At 60.9% G+C, this 22,401-nt stretch overlaps 1 protein-coding gene across 2 annotated transcripts in view; it reads left to right on the top strand.

Annotated features, from left to right (window-relative positions):
* Window positions 1-22,195, top strand: part of CASZ1 (castor zinc finger 1) — a 145,249-nt gene extending 123,054 nt beyond the window's left edge. Inside the window, exons 4-19 of one of the 2 annotated variants that reach the window (XM_069477325.1) lie at window positions 1,010-1,844; window positions 2,917-2,985; window positions 4,561-4,651; window positions 5,445-5,609; window positions 6,690-6,862; window positions 7,128-7,969; window positions 10,356-10,491; window positions 10,683-10,746; window positions 11,968-12,122; window positions 12,243-12,365; window positions 13,270-13,608; window positions 15,112-15,310; window positions 15,959-16,130; window positions 17,889-18,040; window positions 18,188-18,329; window positions 21,087-22,195. In XM_069477325.1, the coding sequence (XP_069333426.1) occupies window positions 1,010-1,844; window positions 2,917-2,985; window positions 4,561-4,651; window positions 5,445-5,609; window positions 6,690-6,862; window positions 7,128-7,969; window positions 10,356-10,491; window positions 10,683-10,746; window positions 11,968-12,122; window positions 12,243-12,365; window positions 13,270-13,608; window positions 15,112-15,310; window positions 15,959-16,130; window positions 17,889-18,040; window positions 18,188-18,329; window positions 21,087-22,195 (4,766 nt within the window). Of the gene's footprint in view, window positions 1-1,009; window positions 1,845-2,916; window positions 2,986-4,560; window positions 4,652-5,444; window positions 5,610-6,689; window positions 6,863-7,127; window positions 7,970-10,355; window positions 10,492-10,682; window positions 10,747-11,967; window positions 12,123-12,242; window positions 12,366-13,269; window positions 14,193-15,111; window positions 15,311-15,958; window positions 16,131-17,888; window positions 18,041-18,187; window positions 18,330-21,086 lie in introns of those variants that run through there. The other variant, XM_069477326.1, reaches the window with a different exon arrangement.
* The last annotated feature ends 206 nt before the right edge of the window (window positions 22,196-22,401 follow it).

The following is a 22,401-nucleotide window of genomic DNA, read 5'->3' as shown; positions in this document are numbered from 1 at the left end:
TGTGAGAGTGCATGTGTATGTTGTATGTGAATGTGTGTGAGCGTATGTGAGTGTGAGTGTGTGTGTGCATGTCAGGGTTGTTGTATGTGGGAGTGTGTATGTGATTGTGTGTGTCTGGCTGTGTGTGCATGCATGTCACTGTAGGGAAATCCCTCCAGTCTTCTCAGTGTGCCTGGGCTGGGGACAGTGGTGAGGACAGCTGGGCAGCACTTGGGCCCTGCCCAGGCTCCTGCTCTCCCCAGGTGACACAATCTTGTGTGGGAGCACAAGTGAACGAAGGATGACAGGGGAGTTTGAAGGAGTCATCCACGTCCTGAATCCTGGCTGGGGTAGGGGCCCTAAGTGAGTCTGGTGGGCATACTGGTGCCCTCTCAGCCCTGCTGTCTGGGACCGTCAGCAGCCTGGGAAGGCTAGGGGCGGCCAAGAGGCCAGGTCCTGGGGCCAGTCTTGGGGTGAGCCCCTCATCCACCGAGGGCATCCGGTTGTGGGGATCAGGGAACGTCCTCCAGCCAGGCCACTCCTGCCCTACCCAGAGCATCTCCCTCAGCCCCTGGGCTCCCTCCTGACTGCCTAGCCACCGCCCACACCCCTACCTGTCCCTGGCCCCGTTCTCACCGGCCCCCTCTCCGGCAGGCAGGTTGGGCTCTGGCCTTACTTCCAGTAAAATGACTTCTCTTTCATATTAGGCCAAGGCGAGAGAGCGGAGACATTTATGAAACTTTGTTTAATGTACTGAAAAGCCATCGGCCAGAACATTTAGGAAATTGATTTTCCTGGCATTGATGAACTCGTTTTATTTTACCCCAGTATTAATTACTTTTTTTTAAAACAAATTAATTTAAGAGTCGTAAAACCTAACAAGTGAGCCAAATGTCCATAGATCATGTCCTGCTCCACCCCCTCCCCATGCTGGCCCCTCCCTCCATGGGTGGGGGCTCACAGTGGAGGGGCTCCTTCCCTTCCTCCCCTGCCCCCTCCCAGAGGTGACCCACCCCCTCCTCCCATGTAGGTGAGGCCTCCTCACTGCGGGATTATGCGGCCTCCACCATGACCGAGTTCCTTGGCATGTTCGGCTATGACGACCAGAACACGAGGGACGAACTGGCCAGAAAGATCAGCTTTGAGAAGCTGCATGCGGGCTCCACCCCCGAGGTGGCCACCTCCTCTATGCTGCCCACCTCCGAAGATACCCTCAGCAAGCGGGCACGTTTCTCCAAGTACGAGGAGTACATCCGCAAGCTCAAGGCCGGCGAGCAGCTTCCTTGGCCAGCCCATGGCACCAAGGCCGAGGAGCGGGCAGGCAAGGAGGTGGTGGGCCCCCTGCCTGGCCTGCGGCTGCCCAGCAACACAGCACACCTGGAGACCAAGGCCACCATCCTGCCCTTGCCGTCACACAGCAGCATCCAAATGCAGAACCTGGTGGCCCGTGCCTCCAAGTATGACTTCTTCATCCAAAAACTGAAGACAGGTGAGAACCTGCGGCCCCAGAACGGAAGCACCTACAAGAAGGCATCCAAGTATGACCTGGAGAACGTCAAGTACCTGCACCTTTTCAAACCTGGGGAGGGCAGCCCCGACATGGGTGGAGCCATCGCCTTCAAGACGGGCAAGGTGGGGCGCCCCTCCAAGTACGATGTCCGGGGCATCCAGAAGCCGGGCCCTGCCAAGGTTCCACCCGCCCCCAGCCTGGCTCCTGCACCCCTCGCCAGTGTGCCCAGCGCTCCCAGCACCCCTGGGCCAGGGCCCGAGCCACCTGCTTCCTTGTCCTTCAGCACTCCTGAGTACCTGAAGTCAACCTTCTCCAAAACAGACTCCATCACCACGGGGACCGTCTCCACTGTCAAGTAAGGCACTCCCCCTCCCACTGCCACCCAGCCCGGGGGCTGAGCTGAGTGGGAGGCCTCTTCCCCACATGTGAGGTGCACACTTGCAGACACACAACGCTGCACACACCCTGTGCACATCCACCATGCACCGGTACAGACGACACTCAACGCACGTTTGCTCTTGCACTGACATTCGAGTGTCCTCGTGCAACACTCACGCATGGTTCCCAGACCTGCATACTACGTATCTTCCCGTGCAGCCTCACACGCTCTCACACACCAGGTGCTGATGTGCGCTGCGCCTTGGCCTATGTGCATACCAGGGGCTATGGACACCCTCATTTGCCCATGACAGGCTTCTTCTGCCTGCTGCCGCAAGGGCCCAAGGCAGGCTTGTAGTGGCTGAGAACACTGCTTCTCAGGGGTGGCAGGGGTGGGTCCATGCTGGTGGCCTTCACCCCCAGGCTCAGAGCGGAAGGTAGGAGGCTGGGGTGGGGGTGTCTACACCTTTTCAGCCTGAACCCAGGGACAGGGGAAAGGCCTGGATGGTAACACGGTGGATCACATGGGGCTGATGGAGACCCTTCCCCAGAGCCCTTCCCTCCACTACACCAGCATGGGAGCCCCCAGACCCTGGGGGCAGTATACCAGGGAGCACATCTTGGCAGCATCCACTGGCCTGAGGGTGTGGAGGTGTTTCCTCTGCCCCACTGCACTTGCTCAGTGCTGCCCTCCCCACCTCCCTCCCCGGGGGGCCTGGTGCCATCCTGAGTGTCCCTGTGGGTCAGAGCCAGGCCCCAGCTTCCCAGGCTTTGCGCCTCAGTGGACGGACCCTAGACTGCCATGGCCCGGGTGCAGCCCTCCAGCCCCGCTGCTCCAGGTGGCCCTGCCCTCACTGGAGCTGGTCTCGTTGACCCTCTGCCAGGCTTCTGCCAAGGGACTTTCTTAGTTCCGCCCTGAGTGCCTCGGAACACTGCAGAGCCAAGGAGAGAAGGGCTGGGCCCCAGGGCAGGGAGCTGCCCACGACGCTCCTGGGGCATGAGGCACCCCCTGTCCACTAATCGGCTGTGCCCTGTGTGTCTCTCACCAGGAACGGATTGCCCACAGATAAACCAGCTGTCACCGAAGATGTAAACATTTACCAGAAATATATTGCCAGGTAGGGCCCTGGGGAGGAGCCTGCCTTGGAGAGAAGGTGGGGGGCCATGAGTGCCGGGGGACTCAGACCATCCGACATCTGACCGCTAGGGCCAAGGTGGCTGCCTCCTCCCACCCCATGCATTTCTGTCCCTAAACTCCCCCAGCCCCTTTGCTGTAGTCCAGGCCACATAGTCCATATGTGGCTTATTATCCGAGTAGGGCCAGGGTGCAGGCAGGGCCCAGCACGGGGCCTAGCTGCAGGTGAGGGCACCTCCTTCAGCTGGTCCAGGTCCTACCCTGACACGGAACCTGGGGTAGGACCTGGGCCACTGTGGAGCTGTTGGGGTTGAGAAGGAGTGTACACAGGTGTCCTCGCTGACACAGCCCAGTGGGCTCTGCTGGCCTGGACACCACCAGACTCCAGGCCTCCCCCTTTCCATCCCAAAAGCCGCGGGATTGGTAGGTGAGGAGCCTTCGCTGCGACACATTCCCCCAAATGAGACCCCACCCCCACCCCCACACTGCTGGTGCCTGGAGCAGCGCGTGGCAGGAGCCAGGCCTGGCATCTGTCTTTCTGCTGATCTTACAAGTTCTTGCCGTCCCCTCTGTCTCCACTCCCGTGTCCCTCTGTCTTTCCAGCCTTGTGTGGTTCTGTCTTCCCTTTATTATTATTGTTACCGTTATTATTAGTGCCTCAACAGATGGCCCTTTTGGCAGCTTCAGCCTAAGTATTTATTTGCAAGTGGGTTTTCCCTCTACAATGGGGAATTTCTCTCACTCTCCTGCAGTCTCACATCATCCTCGGAGGGGGACAGGCAGGCCAAATGAGCCACCTTCTCCACAGTTGTCGTGGTGTGCTCTCTCTAGAGTGGCTTCCGCAGGCCTGGCCATCACCGAGGCTATGAAAGCCATATCCCAGCAGCATCAGGGCCTGGGGAAGGTGGGCAGTGGCCAGGCAGCACGGGGCTCCGGCTGCGGCGTTGGCTGGAGACTGAGCTCCCTGCCGCGGGAAGCCAAACAGATGCTGTGCTTTAAAAATTCATAACTCTGGACTGTTTCAAGTGTCAGGAAAAGCCCAGGACAGAGAGAGCCCTTTAACACCTCTCAGCAGCAGAGCCCCGGGCTGGCCCAGCCAGGGCCCCCAGCACCTGGCTCGAGCTGGGTGGAGGGTGGCGGCTGGGAGTTGGTCAGGCAGCTACCTGCAGAAAGGGCAAGTGGGCCGCCGTGGGTGCTCTGCCTCCCCTGCCATCCCAGATCTCTACCCCCGTCTGTCTACCCCTGCTCTGGATTTCAGCCTGAATCAGCGTCTCCCTGCCCCCTCCTGGGGCCAGGCCTCTTTGCCCTGTGTGGTGCTCACTCCCCGGCTGATGCTGGCGGGCATGTAGCTCCGTGGGCCCAGTCACTCCCCCGGCCTTCCCAGGCCTCTCTGCGCCTCCACATGCCCACACAGGGCCCAGGGCCCTCTGAAGCCCAGCAGCACTCCTCTGGGGCACAGCCACAGAAGAGGCAGCCGCTCAGGCCGAGGGCCCTGGAAGAGTCCTCCCTGGGGCTGGCACGCAGACAGGGGCCTGACCCCACCCCCTCGTCTCTTCAGGTTCTCGGGCAGTCAGCACTGTGGCCACATCCACTGTGCCTACCAGTACCGCGAGCACTACCACTGCCTCGACCCCGAGTGCAACTACCAGGTACGAGCTGCACAGGGACGCACTCCGCTGCCCCGCCCACTGCGCAGCCTGGAGGCTCTTCCTGGAAGTGGGACAGGGAATGCTTAGTTCTACTCAGGCCACTTGACCTTAACTTGGGTAGGCATAGGCCAGAAAATCTGCCAGCCTGTCTGTCTTCCCTGATTCCTGCCGACAAAGCCATTCACACCCTGGTGATCATAATTCAAGCTCCCTCTCATTGAGAGTCTGCCATGTGCTGAGGACTGAGCCAGTCAGCCTACGCACCTTATCTAATTGACTCTTTCCACTGGCCTTGTCAGGTTGGTATTACTGCCCCATTTTAAAGATGATAACATTGAAGTTCAGACAGAGTGTCGCTATGTCTGAAGCCACCCTCGCGGGTGCAGAGCTGGTAAGTCAGGTGGGATTTCAGACAGCCTGCACACCTGTCTCACCAGGGATCCCAGCCTGGCATAGCCTACAGACTGAGCTGTCACCCACCGGAGACCCTGCCTTCAAGGCCTGGCCTGATTTATCATCGGTGCTCGTGGGCATGGCTGGGAGCCTGGGGGAAGGTCAGGGAAAGATCTGTGGTCCTTGAGGCTTTGAAATTGTTCCTCAGAAGGGCTGATGTGCCTGGAACAGGCCTTGGACAGTCTGGGCCGCCTCAACCCCAAGCAGAGTCATTTACAGGGAGACCTGAGGGCCCTGGGGCCAGCACCTGGCCCAGGGGCTCTTGGCACATTGGCGGGCGGGGGGTGGGGCACGGATGGGGAGTCCAGGCTCTTGCCGACTTAGCGCTCTCTCCCGGCAGAGGTTCACAAGTAAGCAGGATGTGATCCGACACTACAACATGCACAAGAAGCGTGACAACTCCCTGCAGCACGGCTTCATGCGCTTCAGCCCGCTGGATGACTGCAGTGTCTACTACCACGGCTGCCACCTCAACGGGAAGAGCACCCACTACCACTGCATGCAGGTGCCTGCCGCCCCCACCCCGGTGTTCAGGGCAGCCTGTGGGGAACCGGCCCAGGCAGCTCTAGGACCTTGCAGCCAACTCCAGCTTGGGCCCTCCCCCGCCAAGCCCCGCTCCCCCAGGCAGGGCCACCCCTGTGGGCAGGGCCCTGCTGATCAGGAGCCCCCTCCTCCTGGCTCAGGACAGGGACTGGAAGTCCAGGGGCTCAAGCTTGGGCGGTGTCTGGTGGGCCAGGGCGGGGCCTTCCCCATGGCCATACTTGGTGTGGATGAAATTCAGTGAGCTGTTTATACAGACCGACATTTTTCAGGCTTTAACACCAAGAGCAGCATTGCAAATGATTCCTGAGGAGGTTTTTGTTTAATTCTTTGTTTTAATGCCACGCAGAGTCTGGGCTTTTTCAAGGTGTCAGGCCAAGGAGGAGCGACTTTGGGTTGCAAATAGCAGCCGCTGCACCTCCCCCGGTATTTGTCAGGGGTTGTTATGGCCTCTGTGAAACAACCTGGGCCGTGAGGAGAGGGGGGCCCACCCTCCGGGCTCTGAGATGGTGCAGACACTGGCACGGCACGGCCTTCAAGAGTGTTCAGATTCCACGGGTTTTTACTCAATATGGCAACATTGCCTGCCTGGCCCGGGTGGGTGGGGTGGGAGGGCCCGTGCCCAGGAACCATCCACTAAGCAAATCTCTGGGCTAAAGGTGACCTCCAGGCCTCCCGGTCTAGCCCCTGTCCACCTCCTGAGGGCTTTACAGGTAGGACCGCAAACTGAGACTCAAAACCCAACTGCTGCAGAATGAGTCTCCTTCCCCTGTGCCGAAAAGTGTCCAGGGTCTCTGAAGATGGCCTGATCCTCCGCATAGGCAGGGCCAGGCCCCAACAGGTCTTGGTCCCCCCCTGCAGGGGTTGAGGGGTTTATAGAGGTTTCTGCTTCTGTTCTTCTGTTGACCTGAGGTCACCGTTTAGATGTTGAGAGGTGCTCAAGCTCCCCTGAGCAGGGTAGTGGCCACAGCCGCACCCAGTAGTGCTGACCTTGGCCCAGGAGCACCCAGACTCAGTTTCCTGACCGCCATTCTGACGTGTGCAGGTGGGCTGTAACAAGGTGTACACGAGCACGTCAGATGTGATGACCCACGAGAACTTCCACAAGAAGAACACCCAGCTCATCAATGACGGATTCCAACGTTTCCGAGCCACCGAGGACTGTGGCACAGCCGACTGCCAGTTCTACGGACAGAAGACCACACACTTCCACTGCAGGTGAGCAGAGCCTGGCCGAGGAGGCTCCTGGGCTGGAGGGGCGGGGGTGGTGGATGGCAGGAAACCAGGCTTATGGGACAGCTCGGGGCCCTGCCTCTTCCCGGACAGCAAGGATAGGAGTTGAGGGCTCCTCAGAGGCCCTGCCTTAGTGTGCAGCCTGGGTCTTCCACCGGGGGCTGTTCCTCCCAGGGCCACAGTGGCAGCAGGGCAGGGCCTCCTCTGTGCCCCATGAGACCCCATGACCGGCTCTCAATGTCCCATCCAGGCGCCCTGGCTGCACATTCACCTTTAAGAACAAGTGTGACATTGAGAAGCACAAGAGCTACCACATCAAGGACGATGCCTACGCCAAGGACGGCTTCAAGAAGTTCTACAAGTACGAGGAGTGCAAGTATGAGGGCTGCGTGTACAGCAAGGCCACCAACCACTTCCACTGCATCCGTGCCGGCTGCGGCTTCACCTTCACCTCCACCAGCCAGATGACCTCGCACAAGCGCAAGCACGAGCGCCGGCACATCCGCTCCTCGGGCGTGCTGGGGCTGCCCCCCTCGCTGCTGGGCGCCAAGGACACGGAGCACGAGGAGTCCAGTAACGATGACCTCGTCGACTTCTCTGCCCTGAGCAGCAAGAACTCCAGCCTGAGCGCCTCCCCCACCAGCCAGCAGTCCTCCGCCTCCCTAGCCACTGCCACCGCCACCACCGAGGCCATGCCCGGCACCACCAAGCCTCCCAGCAGCAAGATCTCAGGGCTGCTGCCCCAGGGCCTGCCTGGCTCCATCCCCCTGGCGCTGGCCCTCTCCAACTCGGGGCTGCCCACCCCTGCACCCTACTTCCCCATCCTTGCTGGCCGTGGGAGTGCCTCCCTGCCCGTGGGTGCCCCCGGCCTCTTGGGTGCCGTGTCCTCTGGGGCAGCAGCCACAGCGGCCCCTGACACACCCGCTGTGGTCGCCTCAGGAGCAGGAGACTCGGCCCCAGCGGCAGCTGCCTCTGTCGCAGTGCCGCCTGCCTCCATCATGGAGAGGATCTCTGCGAGCAAGGGCCTCATCTCACCCATGATGGCCAGACTGGCTGCAGCTGCCCTCAAGCCCTCTGCCACCTTTGACCCAGGTGAGCAGGCTGGGCCCTGCCCAGGAAGCAAACACCTTCTGGACCTGGGTGGCTCCCTGGCCTCAGGTTTTGGAACAGAGCAGGGGGGTGTTTGCAAGAGGCATCTGTGTGGTCCCTGCACCCGAGTGTCTGTCCTGCCAGCATCCCCCCTCTGCCTGGTCTCTGCCTCCATCCTGTTTATTTGTGGGGCCCCTCATCCTGGCCTACCCCCCACAGAGAGCTCATGCTCCTGTTTCTCAGGGACAGTAATCCCTGCCCCGTGGGCTGCCTGGCATCCCGGGGGCCACGTAGGGCCCCTCCCTTCCTGTCTGCTCATCCTCCCCCACACGAGTCCATCCCTGATGAGAGAAGGCCCAGCACCCGGTGTCCTGGGTCTCCTGCAGCTGACCTGGAGGGGATGAGAGTCCAGCCCTGTGGGAGGGTGGCTGCACCTCACCCCTGGACAGCCCCTCAAGGCCTGGGGACACCCTTCCCAGGCTCCTCCCTCTGTGAGTTGCCCTGTAGAACTTTCTGGACAATGGAGGCCTTCTATGCTACACTGTCTAGCATGGCAGCTGCTAGCCACGTGTGGCTGTCGAGTGCTTGAAACTGGCTTTGTGACAGAGAAACTGGATTTTAACTCTGAGTAGCCACAGCTGGCCAGTGGCTGCCAAGTGGGACAGTGCAGGGCTGGAGCCACCAAGTCACAGCATCTTCTTCACTTGGGCTCCCTTGGGGGGCAGTTATTCCTCCCTCTCTTCTTCCCCCCCTGTCTCTCTCTAGCTCTTTCTTTTTTTCTTTCTATAATTTTTTGAATTGTCTAATCTTTTAAATGTTCCTACTATTTTTCTCTGGATTTGGGGGTACTTTTCTGTTTGCCTCACTCCTCTCCCTGTCCCCGCATCTGGGTAACGAGTAATTGCTGAATCCCTGAGAAGAGTGCGGTTCCCGTCTGGCGTGAGGCTCATGTCATTCATTCATTGAACAACCGCGGATGCTTGCTGAGGGCGGCTTGCTGGGTGCTTGCTGGGAGCCAGGCAGGCAGCGGGTGCTGGGGACGCAGCAGGCAAGACGACAGACAGACAAAAGTCCTGCCCTGTGGAGCTGACGGAACAGTGGGGGACGGTCTGTCCCCAGCACATAGCTAGGACTCGACCCTCAGCGGTCTGGCCCCTGGGCCTGGATGCTCTGCACCCACTCGAGACCGTCTCGGAACCAGCCAAGACTGAGGGTCCCTGCGGCTCCGCTGGGGCTCTTCCCGGACCTTGCAGGGGGCTGCCAGTGCTTGGTGGGGGTGGGGCTGGGCCATGTTTCCCTGGGGACCTTGGGCAAGGGACTCTGGAGAGCTGCTGGAATGTGGACTCCTGAGGTCTGAAAACTCCGTCACATGCCCAGTGGGACACTCGTACCAGGTGGCATTGTGGAATAACCCACCTTCCGTGCCAGGTGTGGGAGGGGCCCTGGCTGGTCACACCCCTCTGGCCCGTTGCCTGCAGACTGGGGCAGGGCCCACTCTAGGGCCACCCTGGGCTCGGTGGCCAGAGTGTCAAATACTTTGTTTTCTTTAGAAAAATCTCCTTCCCCGAAAAGAAAGGTCAAGGGAAGGGGAGGGGGCCATTTCCCTTTATTTTTTAATAAAATGCCACTTGCTGTCTGTGAAGCAGCTCTCTGTCAGCTGGAGCGCCTTGGGGCAAATTAATATTTCAGTCACTGGGGGATTGTGGAGGAAGCTGCCGGACAGGGCCCTGTCAGCAGCTCCTCTTGCCCCTGCCCTGCCCGGGCTCCTGCAGCCTCGCCCGCCCAGCTCCCACCCGGACCCAGCCGGCCGGCTGCCGGGCGGGCCTGTGTCCCTGCACTGGACAGCTTGACGGGCGAGGTCACACCGCTTGAACCGCTCTGATTGGCTGTCAGCTCCCATCGCCCTGACACAGCAGATGCCCTTCCCGGGCATGCTCAGTGCTCGGGCCGTCGCCCCGGCAACCGTGGGCCGGGGACCTGCGGAGGGGCCGCTCCCAGTCCAGATCTGCCACTTTCCCTCAGCATTAACAGAGTCTTTAATAAAAGCCTAAGCGGCAGCCCCACAAATTGACTGTGACAGTTGGTGGAGCAAATGAAGGGCCCCCGCCCCCACCCCAGCCCCTTCCCCAGCCTCCCGCCCTTCTCCTCCAGGAGGCCCTGAGCCAGGACAACTTTGACATAATTTTGCAATAATTATCACTTGAAGAATTGCCACACAGCGGCAAGCGTCGCAAGTGATCACGTCAGTGAGGAGAATCGCTGACCAGCAGCGGGGCCTCCCTGGGCCCCGGCCCACCCGGCCTGCTGCCCTCCCTCCAGGGGGGCTGCAGTCTGCGCCCACGTGCAGCCTTCAGCCCCGCTGACCCGTCTTCCCTCCCCTCCCCTGTAGGAAGCGGGCAGCAGGCCACCCCCGCCAGGTTCCCCCCGGCCCAGGTGAAGCAGGAGCCTGGTGAGAACGCCGGCGCCCCTGGTCCCCACGAATCTTCCCAAGACCGCAGTCTAGACCTGACTGTGAAGGAGCCCAGGTGAGGCGGGCAGCAGGCCCCTCAGGAGCCAGCTCCCTGGGGACAGCACCCAGTGCTGGAGCCCAGAGGGTCCTCCTGCTCAGGCAGCCACGGCAGGCGGGCCTGGAGCCCACGGTCAGGCTGGGTGGGGCCTGCCTCCGGGCTCGGTCCCTGGCTGTCTGAGCTCAAGCCCCTTGGTTTGTGTGTTCTAGTAATGAATCAAATGGCCACGCAGTCCCGGCAAATTCATCTCTTTTATCCTCGCTTATGAATAAGGTAAGAACCATCCATCACACGCCTCCCTTTCCCCCACCCAAAGAAATTAAAGCTGTGCTGGGGGGTGGGGGGAATGTGTTTGTTTTTTAATGTTTTGCCTCTAATAAGATGAGTTTGTACCATTTAAATTTTGAGGCCATTTTTCATCGGATATAATTTCAGAGCCACTGCTTACAAATTAATTTAATGAACTGGCTGAAGAAATATATTCCAGCCCCTGACACCTTTTTTTGCCTTCAGATGGAGGGCTCCGAAAGCTTTTCCAGAGCCCTCTAACTTCTTTCGCTCTTAGTTATTAATATTATTTATTTATTTTATATATTTTTTGTTTGTTTAAAAAGGGGTGGCGGGGGAATAAAGTGGGAGCAAAACATCAATTTCCACTTTTCGGGTTGAGTAATGGTCTCGGACGCCTTCCGGAGAGGTCGCTCTGGAATATTTATTTTAAATAATGCAGGGTCTTTGTAAATTATACATCATCTCAAATATATTTTTCCCCTTCACATGATAAATTTGACTACAGCAAGATTAATTTGGTTACTGTACACAAGTGACTGCTGAGGAGGGAGCTGGGCCTGGGCTGGACCTCAAGAGGTGGGGGTCCCGCTGGGCGCTTGGCAGGAAGCGGCCTCCTGCTGCCCTGCCCCTGCCCCGCCCCCTTCTCTGTGCCTGCTGCCTGCTGTCCTGCTCTCTGTCCCCTCCTCTGGCCACTGCCCTGCACCCCACTCCCTCCTGTAGCCCTGCGCACTGGCGCCCTCCCGCCCGCAGCAAGCCTGTCCGTCTCCCCCATGAGTCTCCCTGGAGCTGCTCATCCTTTGTGTGCCTTCTCTTGTTCTCAAGGAATTCACAGGGGTTCCCCCATCCCTCCTCCTCCTGCATTGCTTTTGAAAACCTTCTGGCAGGAAAATAACCAGAGAGCCGCAAAGTCTGGGGAAAGCTGGGCTGCAGTGCGCGCCCTGAGTCGCAGCCTCAGCCTGAGTGATGCAGGCGGGCACCGCGGTTTGTGCGCGGGAGGCCTGGGGAGGCCTCGCAGCTCTGGCCCTGCAGCTGCAGGCTCGGTTCAGAGGGCTCTTCCACAGCCAGAGCCACGCGGGGTCAGGCCCTGCTCAGCACTGCCGTGCTTGGGTCGGTTCAGGCAGCCCGGAGCGGCTGCTGCTCCCGGGGCAGCATGTCTTGTGTCGTGATGTCCTCCAGCCCCAAGCTCGGCCTCTGTCCTCACAGATGTCTCAGGGCAACCCCAGCCTCGGAAGCCTGTTGAACATCAAGACAGAAGTGGAAGGAAACCCCACCGTGGAGTCCTCGCCCTTCCTGGGCAAGGCCGTGAAGGCACTGGTTCAGGAGAAGCTGTCAGAGCCCTGGAAGGTGTATCTTCGCAGGTGAGGGGCTTGTTGGGAGGGTAGGGCCAGGCCAGGCTGCCGGCCATGCCCACCCATCCTGCCCCACCTGGTCGTGCCAGAGCCCCCAGCTCTCCTCTAATGGCCGGCTCCTCTGGCTAGGTTTGGTACCAAAGACTTCTGCAACGCCCAGTGTGACTTCCTGCACAAGGCCCATTTCCACTGCCTGGTGGAGGAGTGTGGCGCGCTCTTCAGCACCCTGGACGGAGCCATCAAGCACGCAAAGTGAGTGGGGGTTCTGGGGGGCCCATTTAAACACAGTCCCATTTATCCCAGCCTAGCTGTGGACTGGGTGGGGCTGCGGCCTGCACAGGCCCAAGTGCACTTCCCACAAGACCACAGAAGCTGAGCTGACTTCTCAGAAGGTGCTGCCCCCAAAACGGTGGGCTTCCCACACTCCTTCTTTGAGCCCTTGCCCAGGCCCCACCTTGAGGCCCTGAGTCATGGTGGCTACTCCACCAGGTCCCAGCCACAGAGACCCCCTGCAGAGCCCAGGTGGAGAGACCTGGCTTTGACCCTGGGGCAGAAACCCTGGGTGAAGGCCTTTCCAAGCCACGGTATTATAGCTTCAGATTCCTTTTGACCTAAAAATAATGAAATTAATTTGTAAATCCTATTCAGTTTAAAGGCAGTGTGTCTAGCCACCACAAATTGAACTCAGAATTTGTAAACATTTAATACAGATCTTCAGGGCTCTCTAAGCCCCAGACCAGGCTGTTCTCAGCACGTGGGCATCCCAGCTGCTAGTCCGCAGAAGAGAGTCCGGCCTTAAACCTCAGAGTGGGTTCTGGAGGGAAGGGCTTCAGGAGGCAGGGCTTGCTGTCACATGCGTGCACACACAAGGAAGGAGCTAGGGACAGGAAGGTTGCAGTAGGAGGGTAAAGATAGGGCGGAGCCAGAAGCCCAAGTTCAGAGTCAGAGGACACAGCAGTCTGCCCTCTAGTCCTTCTGTCCTGGTGGGTGCTGGGAGAGCCCTGGAGCCCAGTGCTGGGATGAGGTAGGGACACTGGGCCCCTAGGCTTGCAGTGGGAACGCAGCAGCCCTCCGAGGTGTGCCCAGCCGGGGAGGGGCTGGCCTGCGCGGGCACTTCTGGCCGCCCCACCTGAGACACCCTCTCCGCCTCTCACAGCTTCCACTTCCGGACGGAGGGGGGAGCAGCGAAAGGAAACGCAGAGGCTTCTTTCCCGGCCTCAGTTGCTGAGACCAAACCTTCCACAGCCCCCTCATCCCCACCAGCACCTCCCATCACCACGGCCACGGTTTCGTCTCTGGAGGGGCCCACTCCCAGCCTGGCCTCCGTGCCCTCCACCCCCACCCTGCTCGCCTGGAAGCAGCTGGCTTCCACCATACCCCAGATGCCTCAGATTCCAGCGTCAGTGCCTCACCTGCCCGCTTCGCCCTTGGCAACGACTTCTCTAGAGAACGCCAAGCCCCAGGTCAAACCCGGATTCCTCCAGTTCCAGGAGAAGTGAGTCCCTCGATGAGCCGCGAGTCCCGTGTTCCCTTCGCGTCTTGGGAGCAGGTGCTAGCAAGGGCGGCTGAGGAGGCCCTACTCCTCACCCTGCAGTTAGTGCTGGCCGTCCCCTGCCTCTCTGGGACATGGCTGTCGGGCAATGTCCTTCTAGCCAAAGATGCTGCTGCTCATACCTCACTGCCTATTCCCGGAGCAGGTGGCCGGGTGGGGGAGACGGTAGAGGTAGTGGCCTCTGCTCCGGCCAGGCAGGTGGTGATCACGCAAGGACCGGCCTGGGTGGGCTGGGCGTGGTAGTCCTCAAAGGATGTTTCCTTGCCCGACAAGGAGGGCTGCACCTCCCTCCGGGCCTCCGCGTGGGCATCCTTGGGGGTGCCACACCGTGGTAGAATGTCTGCAGGGCTGGGGAGGTCACGGACAGGGCGAGGGGGCACTCACCTGCACAGGGTCTGAGCTCTCAGGGGTGGAAGGGACCTTCCTCACTGGATGGTGGTGGCTCCTTGCGGCGAGAACGGTGACTTTGTATCATAATGTGTGCAGCTTCCTGTTCTCAATAAAAGTAATAAATTGGATTATTTATACCGCCTGAGTGGCAGCTGTCCTCCCTCTCTGAGCACCTGGGGCTGGGCCCACAGCATGAAAGAGGACCGGCGCTCCTCTCCATCCCTCCCCACCCTCCCTTCCTCCCTTCTCCTCTCCAAAGTGGCAGCCCACGTTTCCCAGACCGGGTCAGCGTGCCCACCGTGGGTCTGCTGTGTGGGGACTGCAGTGTTGCCAACCAGAGCAGAAGGCTGGAGCCCGACGTCCTGCCGCACCCTCTGCAGCTGTGAGGCAGGGCTCCAGGTCAGGGTGCCCAAGGGCAGGCCAGCCATGGGGAGTTGGCCTAGCACCCCCTCTCCTCTCCTGATGGCCCCTGTCACTCTGCTGGCTCGTGAGGTTGAGTGAGTAGAGGCCCCGAGCTGACCCTGGGGAGCCCCGCAGCTGTGAGCCTCCTCAGGACCCGACACCAGGCACACGTTCCCACTTGCCGAGGCCCATGGTGCAGAGCTTCCTGGTAGGGCTGCCCACCCATCTGCAGCCTGTCAGCCAGCCACATCCAAGACAGTGCCGGTACCATGCCAGCCGGGGCCTCACAGGCATCCCGCCAGGGCTGGCAGCAGCATCCTTATTTTCATACCCGAGAAGTTATTACAGCCATCCTTATCTATAATCCTGAGGTGTGGCCGTGGAAACTACGTGTCCCAGCATGCAATGCTCTGGGCACCCTGCACATTGCGATCCCTGAGCACCATGCACAGCTCCTAAAAGGAGGCAGGAATGCATGCTGGGATCTGTAGTCTCCTGTGGCTGAGTCGTCCTGCTGAGTGGAGAGCAGCCTGGGGCCGTTCCTCTTGAGTGTACCACTGGTGATGGGGGAGCGAACCCCAACACGAGCAAAGTCAGGACGCTGGCACGGAGGGCTCGGGAATGCCAATGACCTGGGCTGTGGTTTCCTTCTAGTGATCCTTGCCTCGCGACGGACTGCAAGTATGCCAACAAGTTCCACTTCCACTGTCTCTTTGGGAACTGCAAGTACGTCTGCAAAACCTCTGGCAAGGCCGAATCCCACTGCCTGGACCACATCAACCCCAACAACAACCTGGTGAACGTGCGAGACCAGTTTGCTTACTACTCCCTGCAGTGTCTCTGTCCCAACCAGGTCAGCATGGCGGCGAGCAGGGGCGGGGATGGGGACGGGCTCCTCCTGGCAAAGACTGCATTTCTCACACCCTTTTTCACTTGGCCTCCACCAGGCTCTGGAAGGGACACTGGCTGCCCCTAGGTCCCTGGAGGCCCCTGGGCAGGGGTCCAGATTGGTGCTAAGTTGGTGAGGTCTGTCCTTTCAGTCCCAACCCCCAGTGGCAACTCAATGCTGGGCAGCCACTGTGCACTCAGCATCACTCTTGCCCATCCTGGAACTAGCTATGTCCCCTTTCCCCAAAGGCCTAGAATTTTAAACTAGGATAAAGAAGTAGAACTGCCATGCAGGACAGGAAGCTTAGGCCGGATTCACCTTAGCGGCCTTACTCCCAAGACTACCCAAAGAGTTTGAGTCTTCATCTGGGCTTGCCCAGAAGAGTGCTAGGATAGATTAGTGATGTCTGCTCTGGGCGTGGGCAAGGCAGGACTACCAGGTAGGATGTTTTAGTGAAATGACACATGAAAGGTCTTTATACGATTGTGTTTTCTGATTCTGAGCATGGAAGAGCCCATGTGTGCGAAGGGCCTGCCTCATCCTGGAGGCCTGGGACAGGTGGGAGACCTGGAAGTCACCTGCCTGTCCTGACCCTCCTGTGCCCGCCTGCAGCACTGCGAGTTCCGGATGCGCGGGCACTACCACTGCCTCCGGACCGGCTGCCACTTTGTGACCAACATCACCACCAAGCTGCCATGGCACGTAAAGAAGCACGAGAAGGCTGAGCGGCGGGCGGCCAATGGATTCAAGTACTTCACCAAGCGCGAGGAGTGCGGCAGGCTAGGTACTGGAGGCGGGGCAGGGACTGCCAGCGGGCAGCAAGACCGTGGCCACCTCTCCTGCTCCCCGCTCCTGCCCCCACCTCAGGCTCCATGTTGTGTCAAACACAGGCCAGGCATCGCCAGACCTGGGAAACAGTCAAAACCCAAACAGCCCAGGAAATAGGCTGGGGGTGACTCGGGCCCCTGCACCCGAAACAAACACCCCGGGACTTCATCACCAGCTTGAGGGCTTGGCTTAGTTCTTTTTCTTTTTTCTTTTACTTTTCAGCAGGGTTTGCAGGTAAGTCTTATGAGTTCAAAATTCCTTGCCATGGGATCTCTTACCATGGCCTAAATTATGAGTTTTTGTCCAGAATGAGCCATGGTTGGTTTGTTCATTCATTCATTCAACAGCTATTTACGGACAGCCATGTGCTACTCTCTGTTCAATGCCGGGGGCTTGGGGGTGGTGGCAGTGGCAGTGGCAGCTCGGATTTTCTGAGCATCCACTACGTGCTGGCTCTGGGCTTGATGCTGGGGTCTGGTGGGTAGGGAACAATCCAGTTTGCTGTGGGCTCAGCTGGAGCAGCTGTGACTTGGGGCACCCGAAAGAGGGGGCCAGGCCTCTGGGAAGGGGAGGCCACAAATGGCCCTGAGCTTGGCAGCAGATGCCTCAGAGTTAACTGTCTGCGGAGAGCTGGGCCCGGGCAGGGAGAGGCCAGCCCCAGCCCGGAACAGGGCCTCTCCGCTGGACTCGCTGGCCGGGGCTTGCTGAGGCTGCCTGGGTGCAGGGGGAGCTCCAGGGCCAGCAGGCAGAGGGCAGAGCCCACCCTTCTGCCTCAGGACGCAGCCACGTATTCGTGGGCCTGTGGCTGTGGGCCGGGATCTCCCTAGGAATAGACTGGAAACCGGAGGGCAGGTGGAGCCTGTGGGCAAGGCCTGTTGTGTCCCCTGTGGCCATGGCAGCAGGGTCTTGTGGGGGTGGGGGGACATCTGCAGTCTGGCTTTCCACAGGTGAAGGGAAGGGTAAGATACTCAAAGTCACCTCCCAGAAAAGAAAGGAAACAAACCTTTCCTTCAGGTATTAATTCAGAAAGGATTCAAAGCCAGGGAGAGGGCTGGTAACCATGGCAACAGGTGTCAACACTCGGTGGCCTGTGCTGTTCCTGAGCTCAGTTTACAGATGTCAGGGTATTCTGTAGTTGCCATTATTTACTCAACTTTTGGTGTTTTTGGTGGTAGCTGGGGCCAGACAAAGCTGGGGGCCGATACAAGACACCTGGCCAGCTCGGGCGCCATGGCAGCGGGCAGGCCCTCACCTGCCCTGCCGATACCGTCTCAGTGCTGCTGTTTGCTCTCGGCCCAGAGCAAGGTGGGAGGGGGGAAGTGGAGGGGCAGGCAGGACCCCCGGCTCTCCAGGGGAGATGTGGGGACAGGTGGCTTGCTGGGAAGTGGCTGACCTAGTAGACAGGGTCCATTAGGGTCCGTTGCCTTGGAGCTGTGGACCCCTCTCCCATATGGGGCCAGGGATGAGGGCCAGCCTGTGGTCACATGCCTCTGCGCTAGGCTGGGGGGAGGCTCAGGGTTTGGACAGCCAGGTGGCCTTGGACTGCTTGGCCATCCTCAGGAGTGCCACCTCAGAGGAAAGTTCCCTGTCCCCAGACACCATCTGCCTTGTTGGCCACACTTCCCCTGTGCCCAGAACAGTGCCCAGCACACACTGGGTGCCAAGAGCACCGGCAGGCTAGGGAGGCTCATGCCAGGTGGGGCTGTGTCCGCAGGCTGCAAGTACAACCAGGTGAACAGCCACTTCCACTGCATCCGGGAGGGCTGCCAGTTCTCCTTCCTCCTCAAGCACCAGATGACCTCCCACGCCCGGAAGCACATGCGGAGGATGCTGGGGAAGAACTTCGATCGCGTGCCCCCCTCCCAGGTGAGACCCAGAGCGGCGGGCAGCCCCCCCGTAACCAGGGTGGCCAGAGTACATTGACAGTCCCATGTTTGCTGCTAGGCAGGTATCACCCAAGGTGACAGCCTGCCCCCCAGCCCAGCTTCCTCAGGGATCCCCGTTTCCTTTTAGGGCCCCCCAAGCCTGATGGACACTGAGACAGATGAGTACATGGACTATACCGGCTGCAGCCCGGGCGCCATGTCCTCTGAGTCGTCCACCATGGACCGAAGCTGCTCCAGCACCCCTGTGGGCAACGAGAGCACCGCGGCAGGTGAGCGGGCAGGCGCGGGCTGCTGGCTGGGGCCAGGCCCTCCTCCCAAGGCCCAGCACCACTGGGTCCAGCCTGGGACAGAAGGTTCACGGTCAAGCAGCCTCAGAGGACAGGCTGGTGTGCAGCAGAGCTGGCCTGGGGCACGTGGGTCATGGAGGCCCCTCCCGCCATCCTCCCGCCTCGCCACACTCTGCCCTTCCAGACAGCTTCCAGGAGAGGAACCTGGGCTTGTCCCGTCTGAGAGCTACCAAGTAGAGCAGCAGCCCCTGGCCCAGGGGCAGGTGGGGGGCCCAGCCCTGCCGCCCGCTCCCCACTGCCCTGCCCTGCCAGCCCCCTGCTGCCCTGTGACCCTCCCTGCGCCCCCTCCTGGTCTCTCTCCTGCCCCCTCTTCTTTGTGGCACCTCTCTCTGCTCCTCTGCACACATTTTCATATCATACTTGCTTCTGCCATTGGGTTTCTCATTTTGGTTCTTTTTGTTTGTTTGTTCTTTGTTTTGGTTTCTTTTTTTTTTTTTTTTTCTGCTTTTCTCCACCCTCTCCAGGCTGCCCGGCTCCTCCTCCTCTTCCTCCTCCTCCTCCTGCTGCCACCGGTGACGAGGCTGCCCGCCTGGCCCCGCAGCCCCCACCGACTGCATCCTTCTCACCGGCTGTGCTCCGGCCGCCCCTCCCCACCCTCCCATGCCTCTTCTCTCCGTCCTGTCTCTCATACTCTCTGCTCAGTGCCACTCTCGGAGCCAGCCGGGGCCTGGCCCACCCCATCAGCAGTCCGCCCAGCTTCCCGCCCGTCACTGCCACTCCAACTCCAGTAAAAAGTGACGTCCCCCTAGTTCAGGACGCCGCAGGTAACTCACACAAGCCTTCTCAGCAGTCTCTGTCACCCCAACTGACCCTCAAGGCCATGGTCCAGGGCCTGACTCCTGTACCCCTCACAGCCAAGCACCCCTGAGATGAGAGACTCTGGTCTCCATGCCAAGGTCAGCTCCCTGTGGCTCCTGCTCAGCACTGGGCAGGCCTGGACATCAGGGCCAGAGATTGGCCCCCTCCCAGCGGCTGCTCAGAGCCTCAGAGATGGCTGTGCCCCACCCCCCCGCCCCCACATCCGTGCTGGACGCCCTGTGGGTCCACCTTCCTCAGCCCTGGGCAAGGCAGAGCCCATCGCTCCTGCCCTCAGAAGTCCGCCTGACCCGGCTCTAGGGAGAGGCAGACGTGCTTGGGCAGGTTTGCCGGTGCTGGGCCCTGCCCGGGTTCGGAGGGTCCTGATTCTAGCCTGACCCGCCCCTGCCAGCGGTGCAGGAAGAAGAAATCTCTGTGGCCCCAAGCAGTGCTCAGTGGCCGAGGTGCCTCCTCGTCCCTTCCCCAGATCTGGTGCCCCACAGGGATGGAGCCTGCTTGCCCCGTGCCTTGGGTGTAGACGGCACCCAGCTCTGTCTCTTCCTCTGTTCACTCCTGCCTGGCATTCTGATTGAGCAGAGAGCTCTGCCAGGCCTCAGGAGTCACTGCGGGTAGCCGGGCCTAGTGTCCCCACCCTGATGGACTTCAGGCCCTCAAACGCTCTGTTTCTGGCATAACCAGACCCTGTGACTTCAGACCCAGAGCAGCTGCTCCTCACACACCTGAGTCTCAAGGCCTAAGACTGTCCCCTGCTCCTTCCTGGGCATCCCCACCCCACTGCAGTCCTTGGTTTCTCTTTGTCTGCTCAGAGTGGGTGACAGCCTGTTCCCCAAATGTGCAGTGCAGATGTTTGGTGGCCACGGTGGTTGCCGGGCATTCTAGGCAGGCTAAGGGGCCCAAGCCAGTCGGCCCTGTGGGAGGCCGGAGGACGCCCAGCACCCACTCTGGTAGGGCTGGCCTGAGAGTTTCTTCTGTTGTTTCTGAGGGGCGGGGTGGGGAGCGCCGGGACCGGCTGCCCGTGCGGCCAGCGTCCCCTCACCCAGAGCTGTAGGCCCTGCAGGTGCCTCCCAGACAGCGGTAAAGCAGCACAACCCCAGCCTTGGCAGTGGGGCATCCTGAGTTCCAGAAGCAGTCCGGGGCAGGTGGGCACGGATGGGTGTCTGTCCCTGGCTGGGCCCCTGCTCCAATCTTGGCCCAGGTAGGAGGCTCTGAGGTCTCTGAGACCCGGCCCCTCGGCAGGGCTGCCCTGTCCCGGCCCTCTAGGAGCAGAAAACTCCAACAAGACCTTAAAGAACCTTCTGGTACCAAGGAGAAGGTGTACCTCGGGGCAGGGAGTTACAGCCCCACGCAGCCCTGGGGCGCTTGGCACCCCCGCCGTGAGTAGGCAGGTCCCCTGTGCAGACAGGCCGCAGCCGGGAAACTGGTTCGCCGGCGGGAAAAGGAGCCAGCCTGTCCCTCATTAGAGGCAGGCGTGTGATGGCGTCCTGGCCCCCATCCAATGTGGGTAATTACACTCTGCCGACCTAGATTCCCCCTTCAGCTTCAATTAGCGCCAGGACGTGTCCTCACTTCCCACCCAAACTGGCCAGGAAGCAGCCACCACATCCCCCAGAGCTGGTCGGTCTGCCCCCTGGGGCGGACGCCTGTGTGGTCATCTTGCACGCATGGGATGACAAGGGGAAGCCTGGGACCCCTGCTGTCCTGGGGGTGGCGGGGGGTGACAGTAGGAGAGGCCACCTTGTCCCTACATGCTGCCCTCTGGCCCCTGTGGCAAGATCAGGGTCCTGTGTGGGAGTCACCCTGCAATGTGGGCGCCGCTGGGCCAAAGAGGCACCCCTTCTGCACTGACCTTTCCCCCCTCCCCAGGGAACACCATCTCCATGCCAACAGCCTCGGGGGCCAAAAAGCGCTTCTGGATCATCGAGGACATGTCACCGTTCGGCAAGCGGCGGAAGACGGCCTCCTCTCGCAAGATGCTGGACGAGGGCATGATGCTGGAGGGCTTCCGGCGCTTCGACCTCTACGAGGACTGCAAGGACGCGGCCTGCCAGTTCTCGCTCAAGGTCACCCACTACCACTGCACGCGCGAGAACTGCGGCTACAAGTTCTGCGGGCGAACGCACATGTACAAGCACGCGCAGCACCACGACCGCGTGGACAACCTCGTGCTGGACGACTTCAAGCGCTTCAAGGCCTCGCTCAGCTGCCACTTCGCCGACTGCCCCTTCTCGGGCACCAGCACGCACTTCCACTGCCTGCGCTGCCGCTTCCGCTGCACCGACAGCACCAAGGTCACCGCGCACCGAAAGCACCACGGCAAGCAGGACGTGATCAGCGCCGCGGGCTTCCGCCAGTTCAGCTCGAGCGCCGACTGCGCCGTGCCGGACTGCAAGTACAAGCTCAAGTGCTCGCACTTCCACTGCACCTACCCGGGCTGCCGCCACACGGTCGTGGGCATGTCGCAGATGGACTCGCACAAGCGCAAGCACGAGAAGCAGGAGCGCGGCGAGCCGCTGGCCGAGGGCCCCGCGCCGGGGCCGCCGGTCAGCCTGGACGGCTCGCTCACGCTGGGCGCCGAGCCGGGGGGCTCGCTGCTCTTCCTGCAGACGGCCGCCGCCGGCCTGGGCCTGGCGCTCGGCGACGCGGGCGACCCCGGCCCGCCCGACACCGCCCCCGGGCCGCGGGAGGGTCCCGCCGCGCCCGGTCCGGCCGCCGGGGAGTCCTCGCAGGAGGACGAAGAGGAGGAGCTGGAGCTGCAGGAAGAGGAGGCCGAGGACGACGAGGATGAGGACGACGACGAGGACGACGACGACGACGACGAGGACGATGAGGACGACGACGACGAGGACCTGCGCACCGACTCCGAGGAGTCTCTGCCCGAGGCGGCGGCCGAGGCGGCGGGGGCGGGCGCGCGGACCCCAGCCCTGGCGACTCTGGGCGCCCCCGGCCCCGCGCCCGCCGCCGCCTCGCCCTAGCCGAGCCGGCCCTGCGCAGGTGGGACGTGGCCACTGCTGTCCCCGATTTTGTAAGAAACGCTATTTATATGTGACGCTTCCGTCTGTACAGAGCTCCGCGCGCTTGGGTCCGCCCGGCCCCGCCCGCCCCGCCGGTGCTTCCGGACCCCGAGTCCGACTCAGGACAGGCGGGGACCCCCTGGTGCTCCGCGGCGCCCCCGGCTCGC

This window comes from Eulemur rufifrons, chromosome 8, assembly GCF_041146395.1.
Source record: "Eulemur rufifrons isolate Redbay chromosome 8, OSU_ERuf_1, whole genome shotgun sequence".
Taxonomy (NCBI): Eukaryota; Metazoa; Chordata; class Mammalia; order Primates; family Lemuridae; genus Eulemur; species Eulemur rufifrons.
The sequence above is the reverse complement of the archived record's forward strand: the minus strand, read 5'-3'. Positions and strand labels throughout refer to the sequence as shown.